Source organism: Notamacropus eugenii, chromosome 3, assembly GCF_028372415.1.
Source record: "Notamacropus eugenii isolate mMacEug1 chromosome 3, mMacEug1.pri_v2, whole genome shotgun sequence".
Lineage (NCBI taxonomy): Eukaryota > Metazoa > Chordata > Mammalia > Diprotodontia > Macropodidae > Notamacropus > Notamacropus eugenii.
The window spans coordinates 168,815,503-168,831,138 of NC_092874.1; the positions used below are offsets into that span (position 1 = coordinate 168,815,503).

Consider the following 15,636-nt stretch of genomic DNA (forward strand, 5'->3'; position numbering starts at 1 on the left):
ATAAAATTAGGGAGTCCGACATGGCTTCTAAATCCCCTGATCCTCCATTTTCAGCTTGTTAAACACACTCTTCATTTGCCCTAACTACTCAAGCAAGACTGGTTCTGTGATGTTTCTGGAATACTTTCTTAAGGTTTTCTCACCTCTGTACCTTTCATGCATGGAAGGTCTATTCCTGCCTTCTAAATATATGCTTATATAAATTCTGTTTTCATCAAGACCTAGTTCAAATGTCATCTCCTCGGTGAAACCTGCCCCAATTCCCTACCCAGAATTGATGTGGACCTCAGTTCTCTGATTTGCAAAATGAGTAAGTTGGACAAGATGACATCTGATATGCCTTTTAGCTCTGAATTTATGATGTGATGATTTGTCCTGCCTCTGAATTCTCACAGCATTTTGTTTAAACTTGTCAGTTCACTGAGGTAGTGTGGGGCAGTGGAATGAACACCAATTGATTGAAAAGGTCATGGGAGCATAACAGTAATACCAGTCTTCTATGAAGACTACATCCCCAACCTTTTCCCCTCCTCTAGAGGGTTTGATGGAAAGTCACATACTGGCTTGGTGAGCAACTGCAGAACAACAGGGCCTGTTGCTGAGCTTATAGCATAAGAATATCCACTGTAGGTGACCATAGCATGTGTACCAGCTTTCCGGGCCAGGGAAACATCGCTGCTGCTTTTATTATTTCCCCACTCACTAATGCAGAGGCAAAAGGAGCAGACAGGTCCTGTTAGTCCTGAGTCTTTTAAAACCTCCCTATGGACCCCTTCAGCAGACTTTTATGATTCAGCAACACTGGCCTTGCTATTCCTTGAGCATAATATCTCCTAACAGTGCTTTTTCAGGGGTTGTCTCCCACCCTGTAATGCCCTTCTTACTGCCACCTCCTGAATTCCTTAGCTTTTAAGACTCAGCTCAAACTCCATCTTCTCCTGGAGTCCATGTCTGCTGCTAGTGTCTTACTCCTGAAATTTGTCTCCCTCAGTAGAATGTGAGTTTCCTGAGAGCAAGGACATGTTTTTGCCTTTGTAGCCTCAGCACTTAGAATAGTGGCTAGCACATAGTAAGTTAATGCTGACTGATTGGGAGAGTACACCTTGGCATGGGCAGTAACTTCAATGTATCAGCTGTTTTAGGTGAGGTTCCTCATTATTTATGGGTATATTCCCCTTTCAAACAGGATGTGGCTACTGCTGTACCTTGTTGGAATTCTAGTAGGGATGATGGTTTTTGATAGGCCATATAAGAGATTTCTGTCACCTGAGAGCAGTCACCTTGTCACTTTGCCAGCAATGGGCTGGCAAGAGGCAGGGCTAAAAGAAGTATGTTTAAAGGGCTTAATGAGAACTTAAAAGGACAACACAGTAGGGTATTGAGTAGTTTCAGATATAGTGATCTTAACTTATATGACTATAGATGAATAGTTGCCTAGCAGACAAAAACAAGGTGCATACTTAGGACAAACAAGACTAAAGAGACATCTCTGCAGTGGCAGAGATTTCTGAGCCTGTGTAGCTAAAGGTTAGCCAGACACTGCTTGCCTAAATGGTAACAGTACCTAGTTCACTATGGATTGTGCTTCTGCTACAGCATTCTTGATTAGCCTAAGGATGTCACTGAGCCTGGTATTAGGAATATAGGGGGAATCAATGGGACATGGACAGAAAAGCCCTGAATCTGGGCATAGACTAGATGGAAGCCTTTGGGGGATCCCATGAGATCCCTAGTATTGGTGTTTTCTGTGCTGGGACTCTGATCACATACAGTACTAGAGGCCCACCCGCGGAAGGAAAAGAAGTCCCACGGGGGCGGAAAAGGCATCTCCTCTGGTCATGCTTGATTGAAAATTTGTCTGTTTAAATCCTGAGTAATTCTAGAATCTTGGTGAGTTACTGAGCCTGTAGCTCAGTGCTAAAGTAAGGGCATGCCACTCTAGAAGAAGATTATCTTTGAATAACTGCCAAAGGGAGACTCATGACAAGAGGTTTAGTGGCAAATGGGGATGAATGGGGGGGATAGGCTACATATATTTGGGGATGGTCAGCATGATCACAGAGTAGTATTCAGGCTGCAACAGTTGAGGTAATACGACCCCTCCCCTCTTCTGAGACCAGGTCGTTGTACCTAAGTTGAACGTGGCTTACCAGGGTGAGCTTTCAACACTTCCCAATCTTTGTTGGACAAGAAATATTAAGTGCCTTCTAGGTGCCATGCACTATGCTGGAAATATATAGACAAAAATGGAATAGTTTGCTCTCAAGGGACTCATATTCTACCAGGGGAGAGAACATATATAGACAGAAAAATACAAAATAAACATGAGGTAGCTTGAGGAAGGATGGTGCTTCCTACTTCTGTCTATGTTCCACACAGTTGTCAAAGTGGTATTCTCAAAGGAAAAGTCTCAGTATGTCACTCCCTCCTCAAAAGTTTCAGCAGCTCCCTATTACCTAAGATCAAATACAAATTCTGTCTGGAATTTAAAACTCTTCACAACCTGTCACTTTCCTACCTTCCCAATGTTCTAACACTTTATTCCCCTCTGCTGACTTTATAGTCCAGAGACAGTGACCTCTTGATGTTCCTCAAACAAGACACCCCATCTCCCCAGAATCTGGGCCTACTCTCTTACCTGCTCCTCTATTTGACCAAGCTCATAGAAGAGACATGACCAGCTTGTATTAAAGTATACAGTATTCCTACCATACACCATGAAAATGAAACCCAAAAATAATATGAAGAGGTAGAATATGTTGATTTGTTGTCTTAATTTTCTTTAGTCTGTGGGGTTGCAGGCTTGGACTTATTTTCATGGCTGGTTCAAAACTTGCTGGCCACTTGAAACTGAGCTCACTTAAGGATAGCGAAAAGCTAAATCTACATCCCAGGATGTAGCTACTGACCATCTAAGTATAAGAACTGGTCTCCGGGAATGAGATTTTGTCATGTACAGAGAATTAAGCAAACAAATACATGGAGCTAATTATATGTATATAATTTAATACAGAAAAATGCATGTTAAGAAATTTAGTCAATATACATATAAGAAACAAACCTAAAATATTTATAAGCAGTTTTATTTTGCAATTATTTTGTTTTTATGACTCTTAAGATGTAACTTGATCATTTAAAGAAAATGAATAAACATCTGTTCTCTTGTCAACAAGTGAATAAGCATCCATTGTACAAACCTACTTGTGCTTAATAACTAAAAAACAAAGTTAACTTCTTTACACTGTGAACTGTTTCATAAAATCAAATAGACTTAACACTTACCTACTTCACATATGCCCACAATTTTTCATTTTCCCTATGTCAAGGTAAAGCGCATGGTGCCCAAATAAAAAGCATACAAAAAAAATCTAGTATGCTTATATTAGTTACAGTAAATAAACTATAATGCAAAAATAAATCCAACAGGATTCATTTTAAATGAGTGATGTATAAAAAGAACTGTACAGTTTGTTAGAATACTTCAAAAAGGGAAGTTTGTTTCTTGATTAAACCTGTAACCACATCATCTATTCTGCTCACTTACATTGCTTTAAATTGATCAGTGAAGTTTATCATCTGATTACATTAATCTGTCCAGATATTATGGTGCAAAGCTGGCATAAACTGAACACAAAAAATTAAGCTCATTTAAATGGAGTCCTTTATGGACAATCAGTGACTTATTTAACACACACAAGTTTTTCTTTCTTCTAAAACAAATGTGATGGCCAAAATATTTGAGGAAAAACACACAAAGGTATAGCTCTTAGAGGACCAGAAAGGGTATTTTTTTGTTTTGTTTTGAGGTGGAACATCAACATTTATATAATGCAGTCCATGACATGAATCTGCAATGTATCTATGTCTGGCAGAATTTCTCCACACTTGGGGCACGAATGGATTGGAATATTCCTTTGCTGTTGCTGCTGTTGCCTCCAGCTTCTATCATCAGCTCCTGGGAACAAAGCATACAAAGCTCATCCATCCTATGAGTTATTTGTTCTAAGTAGAGTCTTTTTTTAACATATGCATTTTGATAAGCTTAAGTTGAGAGTTTAGTAGTCATTAGCAAATGTAACCAAACTTCTTCTAATAACAATTTTTAGTGGGTTTGACAATAATGTGGTTTTTAAAAAAGGTTTTTACCAATTGATTGGTTTATAGCTGAAGTTACTACACTAGACACACAAATTTTAAAGGAAAAATCATGGACTCTAAAAATTGACGGGAACCCCAGAGATCATGTAGATCTTGTACATAAGTATCTCTTACAACATTCCTGACAGGCACCTGGCCTCCATTCAAACACTTCTGGTGACAAGGAACTCACTATTTTACAAAGCAGATAATACTCTGCTTCTGTATTTCTATTGGAATTTGAGTTCTGACTGGAAAATAGAAATAAATGTGTAATGATTAGAAGATTGCTAAATATAAGAATTCCAGTGGAAAAATACAGCACCCTAAAAGAAATGAATACTGTGAAATGTAGAAAGCCGTGAATGATGCAGAGTGAAACCAGTAGAATTGGAACAGCATACAAGCTGACTATATCGATGTAGACATTTTATATTTTCAGTGTGGCAGAGGGCTGGCTTTAGTGATGGGGAGGGTTCGCTTCACATGCTGGGTACATTTTAGCTGTGAGGCAATGCACAAGTCATTTAACCTCTCAGTTCCCCAGGCATACCCCGCTACTACCAGAGAAAGATCGATCTGGGAAGGGAGTTTCCACACTGAAAAACCCACACATGTGAAGTGCCAAACTTCACTATTCCTTCCTCTTCCCTACCCACAAAGGAAAGCTGAGTTAAAAGGAATATCACTTTTGATGGACACAACAAATACATTTTTGGTCAATTTCAAAGAGCTTTAGAGTTGCCAGAGATCATTTAGTCCAACTTGTACTTGAACAAGAATTCTTTCAACTACATGCTGTGGCCAGCGCAGTCCAGCAGGTCCAGGGCAGTTACGGGGCTCACAGAGCGAGGATGAAAAGACAGGTAGGACACAGCAGTCTGAACAAGCTGAGTTTATTCTAGACATACTGAGCCAATAAATTAGGGGGTCAGGGTGCTTAAATAGTTAAAAAAACCATAGGGGTAGCAATTGAGGCATGAAACAGAACAGACTGTGATAGGTAGCAAGGGAAGCCTCAAGGTCTCTTTATCGGAATGTTATCCTGTACAGCAGGGGCCCTGATTCCTGGAACTTCAACACCCAAACTTCAACACCTGAGAACAATGTATCACTTAACTTCTCAAGTCAGCTATTGACTTCCTTGGAGGAGGGGAACTCTTGATCAGGGGCTCTTTCAAATGCCTCAAGGTTCTCTATAACTACATGGTTGACTCTTTTGTTAAAATTATTGCTAGATAACATAATAGTTTTATTTATTGTTTTTTCCTTGTTTTATACACTTATCTTTGTGTTATTAATCTTATAATGTTTAAGAAAAAAGGGCTAATAACCTTAGACAATCACAGGCGTGCATGCATGAACACAACCCCACACACCCTTACTACCTTTTGTGAAATATACTTCAGGCAATGTTTTTTGTGACTAATTTTCCCCTTTAAAATTGCCTTTCAAATTAATTCTAATCTTATTTTACGTAAGTAAAAACACTTGGTGGAGGTAATAGGTATGAAGCATACAGTAGGATTTGCCCTAGATCTGCCCGAAGAATTCTCCATATTCTAATACAAAGTATTCATTAAATCTTTGCTGAATGAAAATTTGTCCACAAAACAAGACGTTTTTTCTCTTATGGCATAGTACTTGGAATGTTTGAGTTATTAAGTGATGACTTGAAACTGACCCACCATTGCCCCCCCCCACCAAAAAAGTTTAAAAGCTGATAAGAGCTGATAAGTAATTTTAAAATGGGGTTTCTGGACTCAACTATCATCATTAAAATTGCCTTTCAGCTACCATTTGGTTATTCTTCTCGAATACATTTCTCTTCTACTTATTGAAGTAAAATGAATGTTCTATTATAAGAGCAAGGGGAGACTTATCTTTGTACTTCCCCAGCACTTACACATGATAAGACTTTCAAGGAAATGTTTAAAAGAATTTACAAAACAAACACGATACATTTCTTGCCCTTAAATCTAACCCCAAACTCAGAAACTTAATGATTTTTGGAGTTGATACTTCAAATTATTTATAACTTAATTAACTAGAGTATTCCTTCTACTGACTGAGACTGTAACCCCTCTGAGCATTAAGACCATCTTCATGGGTTGCTGTGATTTAAAAGATAAAAATAAAAACACCATTCGTTATCTGGCAGACAACCGTCTAGTGAAGATCCTCTCTGAGATGCCTTTGAATTAATTTTGACCCTAGTTTAGCAAATTCTAAATGCTGGGGGTGGGGTAGAGTAAGAGATGTGGCTTATCTTAGCTAGGGTGACAAACCCAATTCCTAGACAAGATCATACCGAGAGCACCTGCCAGGACTTGTGTTTCTGCTGACATCAGCTCTGAGAAGCCTAGGCCACTTCCCATGCCCAGGAGTAGTAAGAACTTGAGTGAGGTTTGCTTATTTTTAGAATTAGCTAAAAAAAACCCCAACAAATTCTCAAGCCTATGACAGCAAATCGTATTTTCAGACACATGTAAAGAAGCACTTTGAACGTTTCTGGGAGTATAAAAATTTGGTCAGGTAAGGTTTTGTCTCTGTAAGGCTCCAAAGGATCATATACTGTATGCTATGTAAGCAAAATAATGGGCTTAATAATTTACCTCTCTGAACAAGGTAGGGTTGCTGGTCTTGTTCATTTGTTGATCTGGCACCATGACGGCTTTGCAGTTCCATCAAAGACTGTCTGCTAATTATAAAGGTTAGCACATACTGATTTTCCAGCATTTTGAAAGATAGAAGTAATCTTAAATTTTAAAGAGAACTAACAAAATCAAATAGATTGTAACAATGTCAAGAAATCAAATAAAAAAGAGTCAGCATGGAATAATGGACAGGGGTCTAGCCTGAAGTCAGAAAGACCTGGTTTCAAGTCCAACCTCTGAAATACACTGGTGGATAGGTGGCAACAATGGAGAGAAGGTTGGTCTTGGAGTCAGAAAGACCCGAGTTTGAATGAGGCCTCAGACACTCGCTATGTGACACTGGGCAAGTCACTTAATTTTTCTCAGCCTCAGTTTCCTCATCTGTACAATGGAGATAAGACCAGTGCCTACCTCACAGGGTTGTGTGAGACTCAAATGAGATAGCATTAAAGCACTATACAAATGCTGGCCACTCTACTGGCTGTGTGACCCTGACCAAGTTTCTCTAAAGTGCTCCAAGCAATGTTCTGAGGCTGTAAGCAATAAACAAGTTGTCAGTCTACATCACTGGAAGGAGTTCTCATAGCGGGCAATCTCTGCACTGATGAAATCACACATGTGTTTCGTCCACTTTCAAGATGGAACCAAAGGCAGAGAAAAAAAATTTATAAGAAGTATTAAATAATATTACTTAAACACGACATGGTCTCAAATTAACTTGAAGTATAAACTCAGACATTTGGTAATGTCTTTTCTTTCATAACACTGAATAAGTGAAGTGTTTTTTTATTCACATACAGAATTGAAATTTTTATTTAACATCTATATTTTAATTTTTTGAAAGTTTTAATCCATTAAGATTGCAAAATATGACCCCCAAATCCACAATAATTTTTTCTATCTCTGAAAGAAGGACAGAATTCCTCAGAGTAAATCTTATATCCTCATAATAAAAGCATCACCAAGGAAGTTGTGTTTCTTCCCTAAAAGCCTGAGTGGTAGGAATGGCCAACGGTGCAAGGAATCCAGTAGCTGGTTCAAAAGATATTGGATTCTCATCAAAATAATGTCTCTTTTGTAACCCCTCTTACTTCTTTTAGCATATTAAGTCTCAACATCCCAGTACTAATCAAGCCTGTTTACACTAGACTAATAAGAAAAGTGCCAGTGAAATGGGCATAATTCACTAAATGTAAATTAGCATTTGGCCAAGAAAATAAACAGCAGATTATAAGTACTGAGTATGCCATGATACAGTAGAAGGAGTACTAGATTTATATCTAGAGGAACTGGATTGAAACTGTTTTGCCACATAATTCTTAGAATTTTCTCCCTCCTCACCTCTAATTCTTGGAAGCCTTTGTGAGCTCAAGTGCTATTTCAGAAAGGATTTTGCTAATTCCCTCAGATGTTACTGCTTGTATCTTCCTCCCTCAAATTACCTTATATCTATTTTCTATTTGCTTATCTGTGTACATGCTGCTTCTCCCCAGTAGAATGAAAACTTTCCTTAATAATTGTGAGTATTGGGGATGGCCCCAAAACAACCAAAACCCCAACCACAAGACATAGGGTAGTTTTCTTTGCATCTAATGGAATCTTTTCAGCTTTCACAGATATAATGAGATGATTTGAAATGTTAGGCCAGCAGTTGAAAGCTACTATATTAATATATAAGGTAAATGAGTCATAGCCATTCGTCTAATTCAGTTTCTTTCTTTTTTTAAAAATAAAGACAGCCAGGTATTGTGTAATACACCTGCAATCCCTGCTGGTGGGGAGGCTGGATCTCCAGGAGCTCAGGAGTTCTGACTTGCAGTGAGCTAAGCTGGCAGGGTATCTTCACTAACTTCATCATTGACTTGGGGAACTCTGGGAACAAGGGTTCAGCAGGTTGTTGACTGTGGAACAAACCTGCTCCAGAGAACAAAGTAGGTTAAAATTCCTATGCCAATCAGAGTGGCACCAAACCTGGAAGAAGCTTAAGCACTGCTAGCCTTGGTGAGGCAGGGAGAACCAATCTTTAAAAATAGAAAAAAGGGGAACTGCAGTGAAACCAAATAATCCAATGCCATGTGCCAAAAACAAAACAGCTAACTTCTCCCATTTGTTAGGACTTCAGTGTTCATACAGCACCTTCCTCATAATAACTCTGTGAGATGGGTAGTAAAAGTATTTGTTATTGTCACTGTTCAGTCATTTTTCAATCATGTCCAACTCTTTGAAATCCCGTCTGGGGTTTTTGTGGTAAAGATACTGAAATGGTTTGCCATTTTCTTCTCTAGCTCATTTTACATGTGAAGAAACTGAGGCAAAGTACTTGCCCAGGGTCACACGGCTAGTAAGTATCTGAGGCCAGATTCGAACTCAAGAAGATGACTATTTCTGACTCCAGGTCTGGCACTCTATCCACTGCACCATCTGCAAAATATTATCAGCCCCATTTTATAGAAACTGAGGCTAGGAAGGTTAAAGGGGCTTATCCACCATGACAAAGTAAATGCTTGAGGAAAGATCAAACCCAGGCCTAGGCACCCCAAGTCTAGCACTTACGCACACACAGACACAGACACACAGACATACACACAGACACACACAGACACACTCTCTGAGATTTCTTAAAGTTTATAAGCAGTTTCCTCTTACAGGGGAACAAGGATGGTTCTGCTGAATAGAGAATCAAGCTCCAAGCCTGTATTTCAAGTCTGCCTTTCACTTTATCTTACCTGCTCCCATCTTCAAAAACATTGTTTTCTTTCAACAAAAATGCCAGCTGCAATGCCAGTTGTTCCTTTTCTTCATGAATCTTCTCTCTTGCTGCTCTCTCAGCATGGAAGTCAGAACAGTAAACCTCCATCTGGTTACAAGGAAAAAAAAACTGAATTCAACCCACTATGCCTTTGTGTGCACTGCAAACATTAACATATGGCTCTTGCTGCCATCTACAGGATAACTGAGAAAGATTAGTGTAATGACCACTGCCCATTATCAATTCTCCTCAGCTATATTAGCACAAAACACTGGGATAAAAGTATCAATTATTAATTTTCCTATTGAACTGAAACACTTTAACTCTGCTATCAACCTCTTCCCACGAATACAACTCAAAACCCCTTTAGGGCTTTAGTAGGCCATTCTGATGAGCTTCTGTGGCCAAAGTTCACCAATAACTCTCTAGTGACCAACTTTCTGATACTAAGCCTCTATTAACTTAGCAAATTAGTTTTTCTGACAACAAATGATAGAATGATGACAGATGAATGTATGGAAGGGGTAGAAAAGTGTGCATTATGCTACTATCACTCAGCTGGCAAGAATGACTAGCCCATCCCATCTGCAGAAATGGATTTGGGGCCCTCCCTGACATCAAACCTATTTCCCCAAACCTAATTACTTTTCTTCCTGTGACAATGAACTTGTAGAAAACAACACAGGAGAAAACGGCAAAGTGGAAGTCACTGATTCTAGAGTCGGACAAAATTCAAATTTTACCTCTGATGAATACTATGTCTACTGTACCTTGGGCAAGCCAGTTAACCCCCTTAGGCTTCACTTTCTTCCCATATAAAATGAGGAGGCTAGACTAGATAGCCTCTGGGATCCCTTCAAGACTCCAATTAAAGGGTGGGGAACATGTGGCCTCACGGGCACATGTGGCCCTCTAGGTCCTCAAGTGCAGTCCTTTGACTAAATCCAAACTTCACAGAACAAATCCCCTTAATAAAAGGATTTGTTCTATAAAACTTGAATTCTGTCAAAAGGTCATACCCAAGGATCTAGAAGGTCACATGTGCCCTCAAGGCCATCGGTTCCCCACCCCTGCTCTAGATGTATGATTACCTTAATCTTCCATTACTACTAAAAACTCAAGTGGATGAATACTACTTGTGATGCCATGGATACCACTCCAGTTCTCTTTCCTTCATACCACTAGAGCCAGAAGGGTGAGGCTGCAGCCCTACGCACACTCTAGGATTCAGTTTGAAGGCCTCCTCCACTCAGGGCCAACAAGCTAGGTATATTTACTGTCATGCTTCACTGAACTGTGTAAGAAAAACAACAGACTCTACTGCTTAACCACTGAGTAGTGTAATGTTAATGGGATAGTAATATCATCCCTGCCCATTAATAGGCCTCACATGGAGCCCAGTGGGGAAGGGACTTGCCTAAGGAGGAGCCTGCTTAAAGGGAGGCTTACCTGGAGGAAGGCTTCCACACCTTTTTGTACTAAGTTGATTAAGTACTGAATCATGAGGGTTATGATGCCTTTAGGCTCTGAGAAGTGTACATATACATACTCTGAGTTGATATTTTGCTTTGGGGGTTCGCTTATGAGGACTATTTGATTCCCTGATTGAGGTTCTGAGTAGCCATATGTTCAGACCCCCCCAACTGCTCAGATGTAAAGGCTCTCTCCATCTAGTGGTGTATGTAAAGTATACAGCAATATTGCTTTGATTCAGTCAGAGCCCTGTCTCTTGGTCTTTATGCTAATTTCTCTGCTTATATTTTCTCTGTTTGTATTTTTTCTGCCTGTATTTTCTCTGATGTTCAGGGTACTGACTTTTCCCCTGAACTAGTGAATGTAATTAAAGAAGACTGTTGACCCCTTAAAGTTGCTTTCCTTTAAGAAAAGCAGATTCAAGAACCTGTGCTAGCAGGTCATCTTGGGTATGTTGGGTGCTTGCTGTTACAAGTAGCCAGACACAAAGTTGCTGGACAGGATCAAGTTCTCAGATGCCAGATTCAACCAAGAGCTGAGTGCATATACTACAGATATCTTGCATGTCTTATGAATGCTGGTCATCCTGACCATCTGGGGAAAAGACAATGAACTGATATTAAGTATGAGATTTCAGCCAATCATCTAGGACTCAACCCCTATGTATTTATGTAATCAATTACACATTCCAATTGCAATGCTCCCTCTAACTATTGTTCCCTGACATTCACAGAAAAAAACAGGCTCATAAGAGTAGTCCTTGAGATCACGAAGTCAGAGGAAGTAGTAAGCTGACTAGAGCTGCTCCTGAAGTCCTTGAAAAACATGGTACTTATTACTCAAATTCCAGATTATACAAATTGGTCCTAGAGAAAGCCTCACTATTCCTTCCAGAAGTACAAGAAAACCTGGATCTAACAACAACAACAAATCTGAATTTAGAAAATAAGGCTAGTAAAATGAATAAACGCACAAAAGTACCAATGATATGGAGCAGTGCTCCATATACTGAAAAGAAGAAAATAAATCCATATCATATAAAAGTAAAGCCTCAAAGAAAATTATATATTTTCTAAAAACTCTACTGGAATTCTGAAGAGGATTAAAAATAAGAGTTTAAAAATGATCACATGAATGAAATGAGAGATTCAGAAGAAAGAAAGGAAAAGGAACTGAGAATGTTAGAGGAAAGAATTGGAAAGAGACACTACAGCTAGTTCTCAGGTAATATAAGTAATGAATGCCCTTAAGTGGATGCATTATTTGAATTCACAGTGCATATTTCCATTGTGTTGGAACATAGTACCATATTTTACATAATCATAGCTTTGAATAACATGAATTCACTATTTATACAAATACATATGACTACTTCAGGGGATTCATTATTAGCACCAATTAGGATCTAACTTGTAAAGAACTTAGTTACAGGTTGTACAAAACCATCTCAAGAAGACATCTTCAAAATTAAATTGGAGGTCAGTGACTTCAAAAACAACATAAATGAGAACAAAATCAAAAGACAAGTGAAAGAGAGATAATCTAGGAAGGATAAGACTACCTGAAAACTTAATCTATAACAAAAAGCCTAGGTACCACGTTTCAAGAAATAATGAACAAAAATTACCCAGACTTATTAAAACCAGAAGGCAAAGTGAAAAAAGAAAGAATCTACTGGTCATCTCCTTGAAGAAATCCCAAAATTAATACACCCAAGAATGTTATAGCCAAATTCTTGAGCTGTGAAGAAAAAGAAAAAAAAAAAACCTGTGAAGTATCCAGGAAAAAAGATTTGAAGTACTATGAAGACAAATGGCATAGCATCTAAATACTTTAAAAGTTAACTGAATTACAGGGAGAGATACATTGTAAAACTAATAGTGGCGGATCTTTGACAGATTACACTGTAATGAAGAGAGGTGCAGGGAATAGGCTATTCCAGATGGCAAAAGCAAAAAAACAACTATAACCAAAAATACTCTAACAAAGCTGAATGTAATCATATGGTGGGGCATGGGGGGCGGCAGAATGAACCTTTAATGAAATAAAGGACCTCAAATCATTCCTAGTGAAGAAACTAGTAATACATTCTGAATTACAAACATAAGAATCAAGAGAAATAGAGAAGGGAAATACATTTGAATTAAATAATGAATTGTTTACATTCTAATAGGAGGAGAAGAAGAAAGTATCCCCTCAGAACCCTAACGTCTTCAAAAATCTTAGAGAAATGAATAAGTAAATCTGGGAGCTGTTTTGTTATATTTTTATTTTCTTAAGACATAAAAGGAAAAAGGGAAGAAAACAAAATACATTAAGGAAGAAAGGAGGAAGAAGGCAGTGAAACTTACTCTATCACAATTCTGCTGTATGAGAAGATTATACAAACATAGAGGGGAGGAAGAGGTGAGGGAAACAGACAGTAACATGAATCTTACTTTCAGCTGAACTGGTCAAAGGACAGTTGAACACACAGGTTAGTGTAGAAATACCTTAAACACAGCAGGGAATCAGTAAGAGACAGAGCAAAGAAAGAGGGAATTAAGAAGAGAAGACTTAAGGAGGTATCAGTCATAAGCAAAACAAACTCTTTCTTCAAAGGCTGGACCATGAAAAGGTGAATAAAAGGAAAGGGTAAGAACTTGTGATTGGGGAAAAGAAAAGTAGTAGTTGAACAGAAGCAGACTATTACTAGTGTTGTGCACACTCTTTCAACACCCCCTTCTTTCTCAAGGAGTGGGAAGCAAAGAAAAAGAAAATATAAAATGATAGAATGAAGGGAAATATGCAAGGGATAGTCAAAACAGTGATCATAAATGTTATGAACTCACCTATAAATGGAAGAGGGTAGCAGAATGTATTAGAAAGCAGAATCTAATAATGCTGCTTACAAGAAACACTCAAAACACCAATATTTACACAGGGTTAAAATAATGTACTAGATAAAATCTTTTATTCTTCAGGTAAAAAAAAGCAGAGCTGATCTCAGAAAAAGCAACAATAAAAATAGACTGCATTAGAACAGATAAGGAAAATTAAGGACTCAAAGAAAACTGAATATTAATCACATACACACTGAGCAGCACAGAATTAAAATCAATATTTACTATATGTATGCCAAATGGGCATAGCATCTAAATACTTTAAAAGTTAACTGAATTACAGGGAAAAATATACTACAAAAATAATAGTGCGTAACCTTGACATACCCCTCTCATAGCTAGATAAATATAGCCAAACAGGAAGCAAGAAAGAACCTGAGTAGAATTTTAGAAAAGTTAGATTCAACAGATATCTCATAATTATTTTTCAGCTACGCATAGTATCTCTATAAAAACTGACCATGTACTAGGGCATACAAACCTCACATGTAAATGCAAATATATCTTTATCTTTTACATACTACAAATGCCATGAAGTTATATTTGAAGGATTAAAAATTAGTTGAGACTAGATAACATAATCCTAAAGCATTTTTGAGTCAAAAAACAATAGAAAATTTTATCAAAGAAAGCAATGAGACAATATGCTAAAACTTTTAGGATACAATCAAAGTACTCCCAAGGGGGAAAATGTATATATAACTTGTATATTCCTAAATGTACAATGTGTATCATACATCACCCCCCCTCTAAGCAGTCACTGTATTTTACTGGAAAACACTAATCTATATTTTCTTCCTAACTTGAACTGCACATAGTACTGCCCATTTTAAAAAACAGACCAAAACAAAACAAAACCACTTGCCAAATAGCCATAGCCTCATCCCACCTTGCTTGCCCCAAGTGAACCTTGGTTGATGGTGAAAGGGGAGATGAGGGATGGGAGGCAGACGAGTGGATTTGATCTATGTGGGAAGTGGAGGGAAGGGTACAGGAAGGGGAAGAAAGAGAAACAAGAAAAGGATAGATAAAAGGTGATGTCTGTGCATGACTCCTTCCTTATTCCAAATGTTAACAAAGAAACAGTTGTTGGAAAGGAGGATTTGCTGCTCATTCTATCCAGTGGAAAAAGCAGGGAGGAGGCACACTGCAGGTTGGGGTGTGGAGGGTAAGGAAAGAGTACAGGATGAGTAGCAGAGACACAGCACAGATGTAAAAAGGCCTAAGGCATAACAAGCCTATCTGGCAGAAGAGGTTACCAGAGATGGCCCCAATGAAGTCTTTACATTTTTCTTATTGCAGGTATGATCAATATTGGTAGGTGGGTTCTTTACCTCTGACCCATACCCCAAAGCTATATATGGATTTTACCTAAAAAGAAAATCGAACAGAATTCAGCACATTGCCAAGTGACCAACAACACATTCACAAACTTCAAGACTGGAGCAGAAGAGGGAGGGCAATAGGTAGCAGATGTTTAAAGAACAGTTCAAGAGATTGCTTTAGGAATAAAAATATAAACATTTACAGTTTATATTGTTGTTCAGTCATTTTAGTCATGTCCAACTTTTTGTGACCCCATTTGGGTTTTTTCTTTTGGCAAAGATACTAGAGGGGTTTGCATTTTCTTCTCCACCTCGTTTTACAGATAAGGAAAGAGGCAAACAGGGTTAAGTGACTTGCCCAGGGTTACACAGTTCTATAAGTGTCTGAGGCCAGATCTGAACTCAGGAAGATG

At 38.3% G+C, this 15,636-nt stretch overlaps 1 protein-coding gene across 7 annotated transcripts in view; it reads right to left on the reverse strand.

The window, feature by feature from the left end:
• Window positions 1–3,067: 3,067 nt before the first annotated feature.
• OPTN (optineurin) overlaps window positions 3,068–15,636 on the reverse strand; it is a 49,518-nt gene continuing 36,949 nt past the window's right edge. For 5 of the 7 annotated variants that reach the window (XM_072653305.1, XM_072653304.1, XM_072653303.1 and 2 more), the window contains 3 exons: window positions 9,521–9,651; window positions 6,753–6,838; window positions 3,068–3,955 (listed from right to left, as the gene is read on the reverse strand). In XM_072653305.1, the coding sequence (XP_072509406.1) occupies window positions 3,822–3,955; window positions 6,753–6,838; window positions 9,521–9,651 (351 nt within the window). In that variant the 3' untranslated portion in view covers window positions 3,068–3,821. The remainder of the gene's footprint in view (window positions 3,956–6,752; window positions 6,839–9,520; window positions 9,652–15,636) is intronic. The other 2 variants (XM_072653301.1, XM_072653306.1) reach the window with 1 other exon arrangement.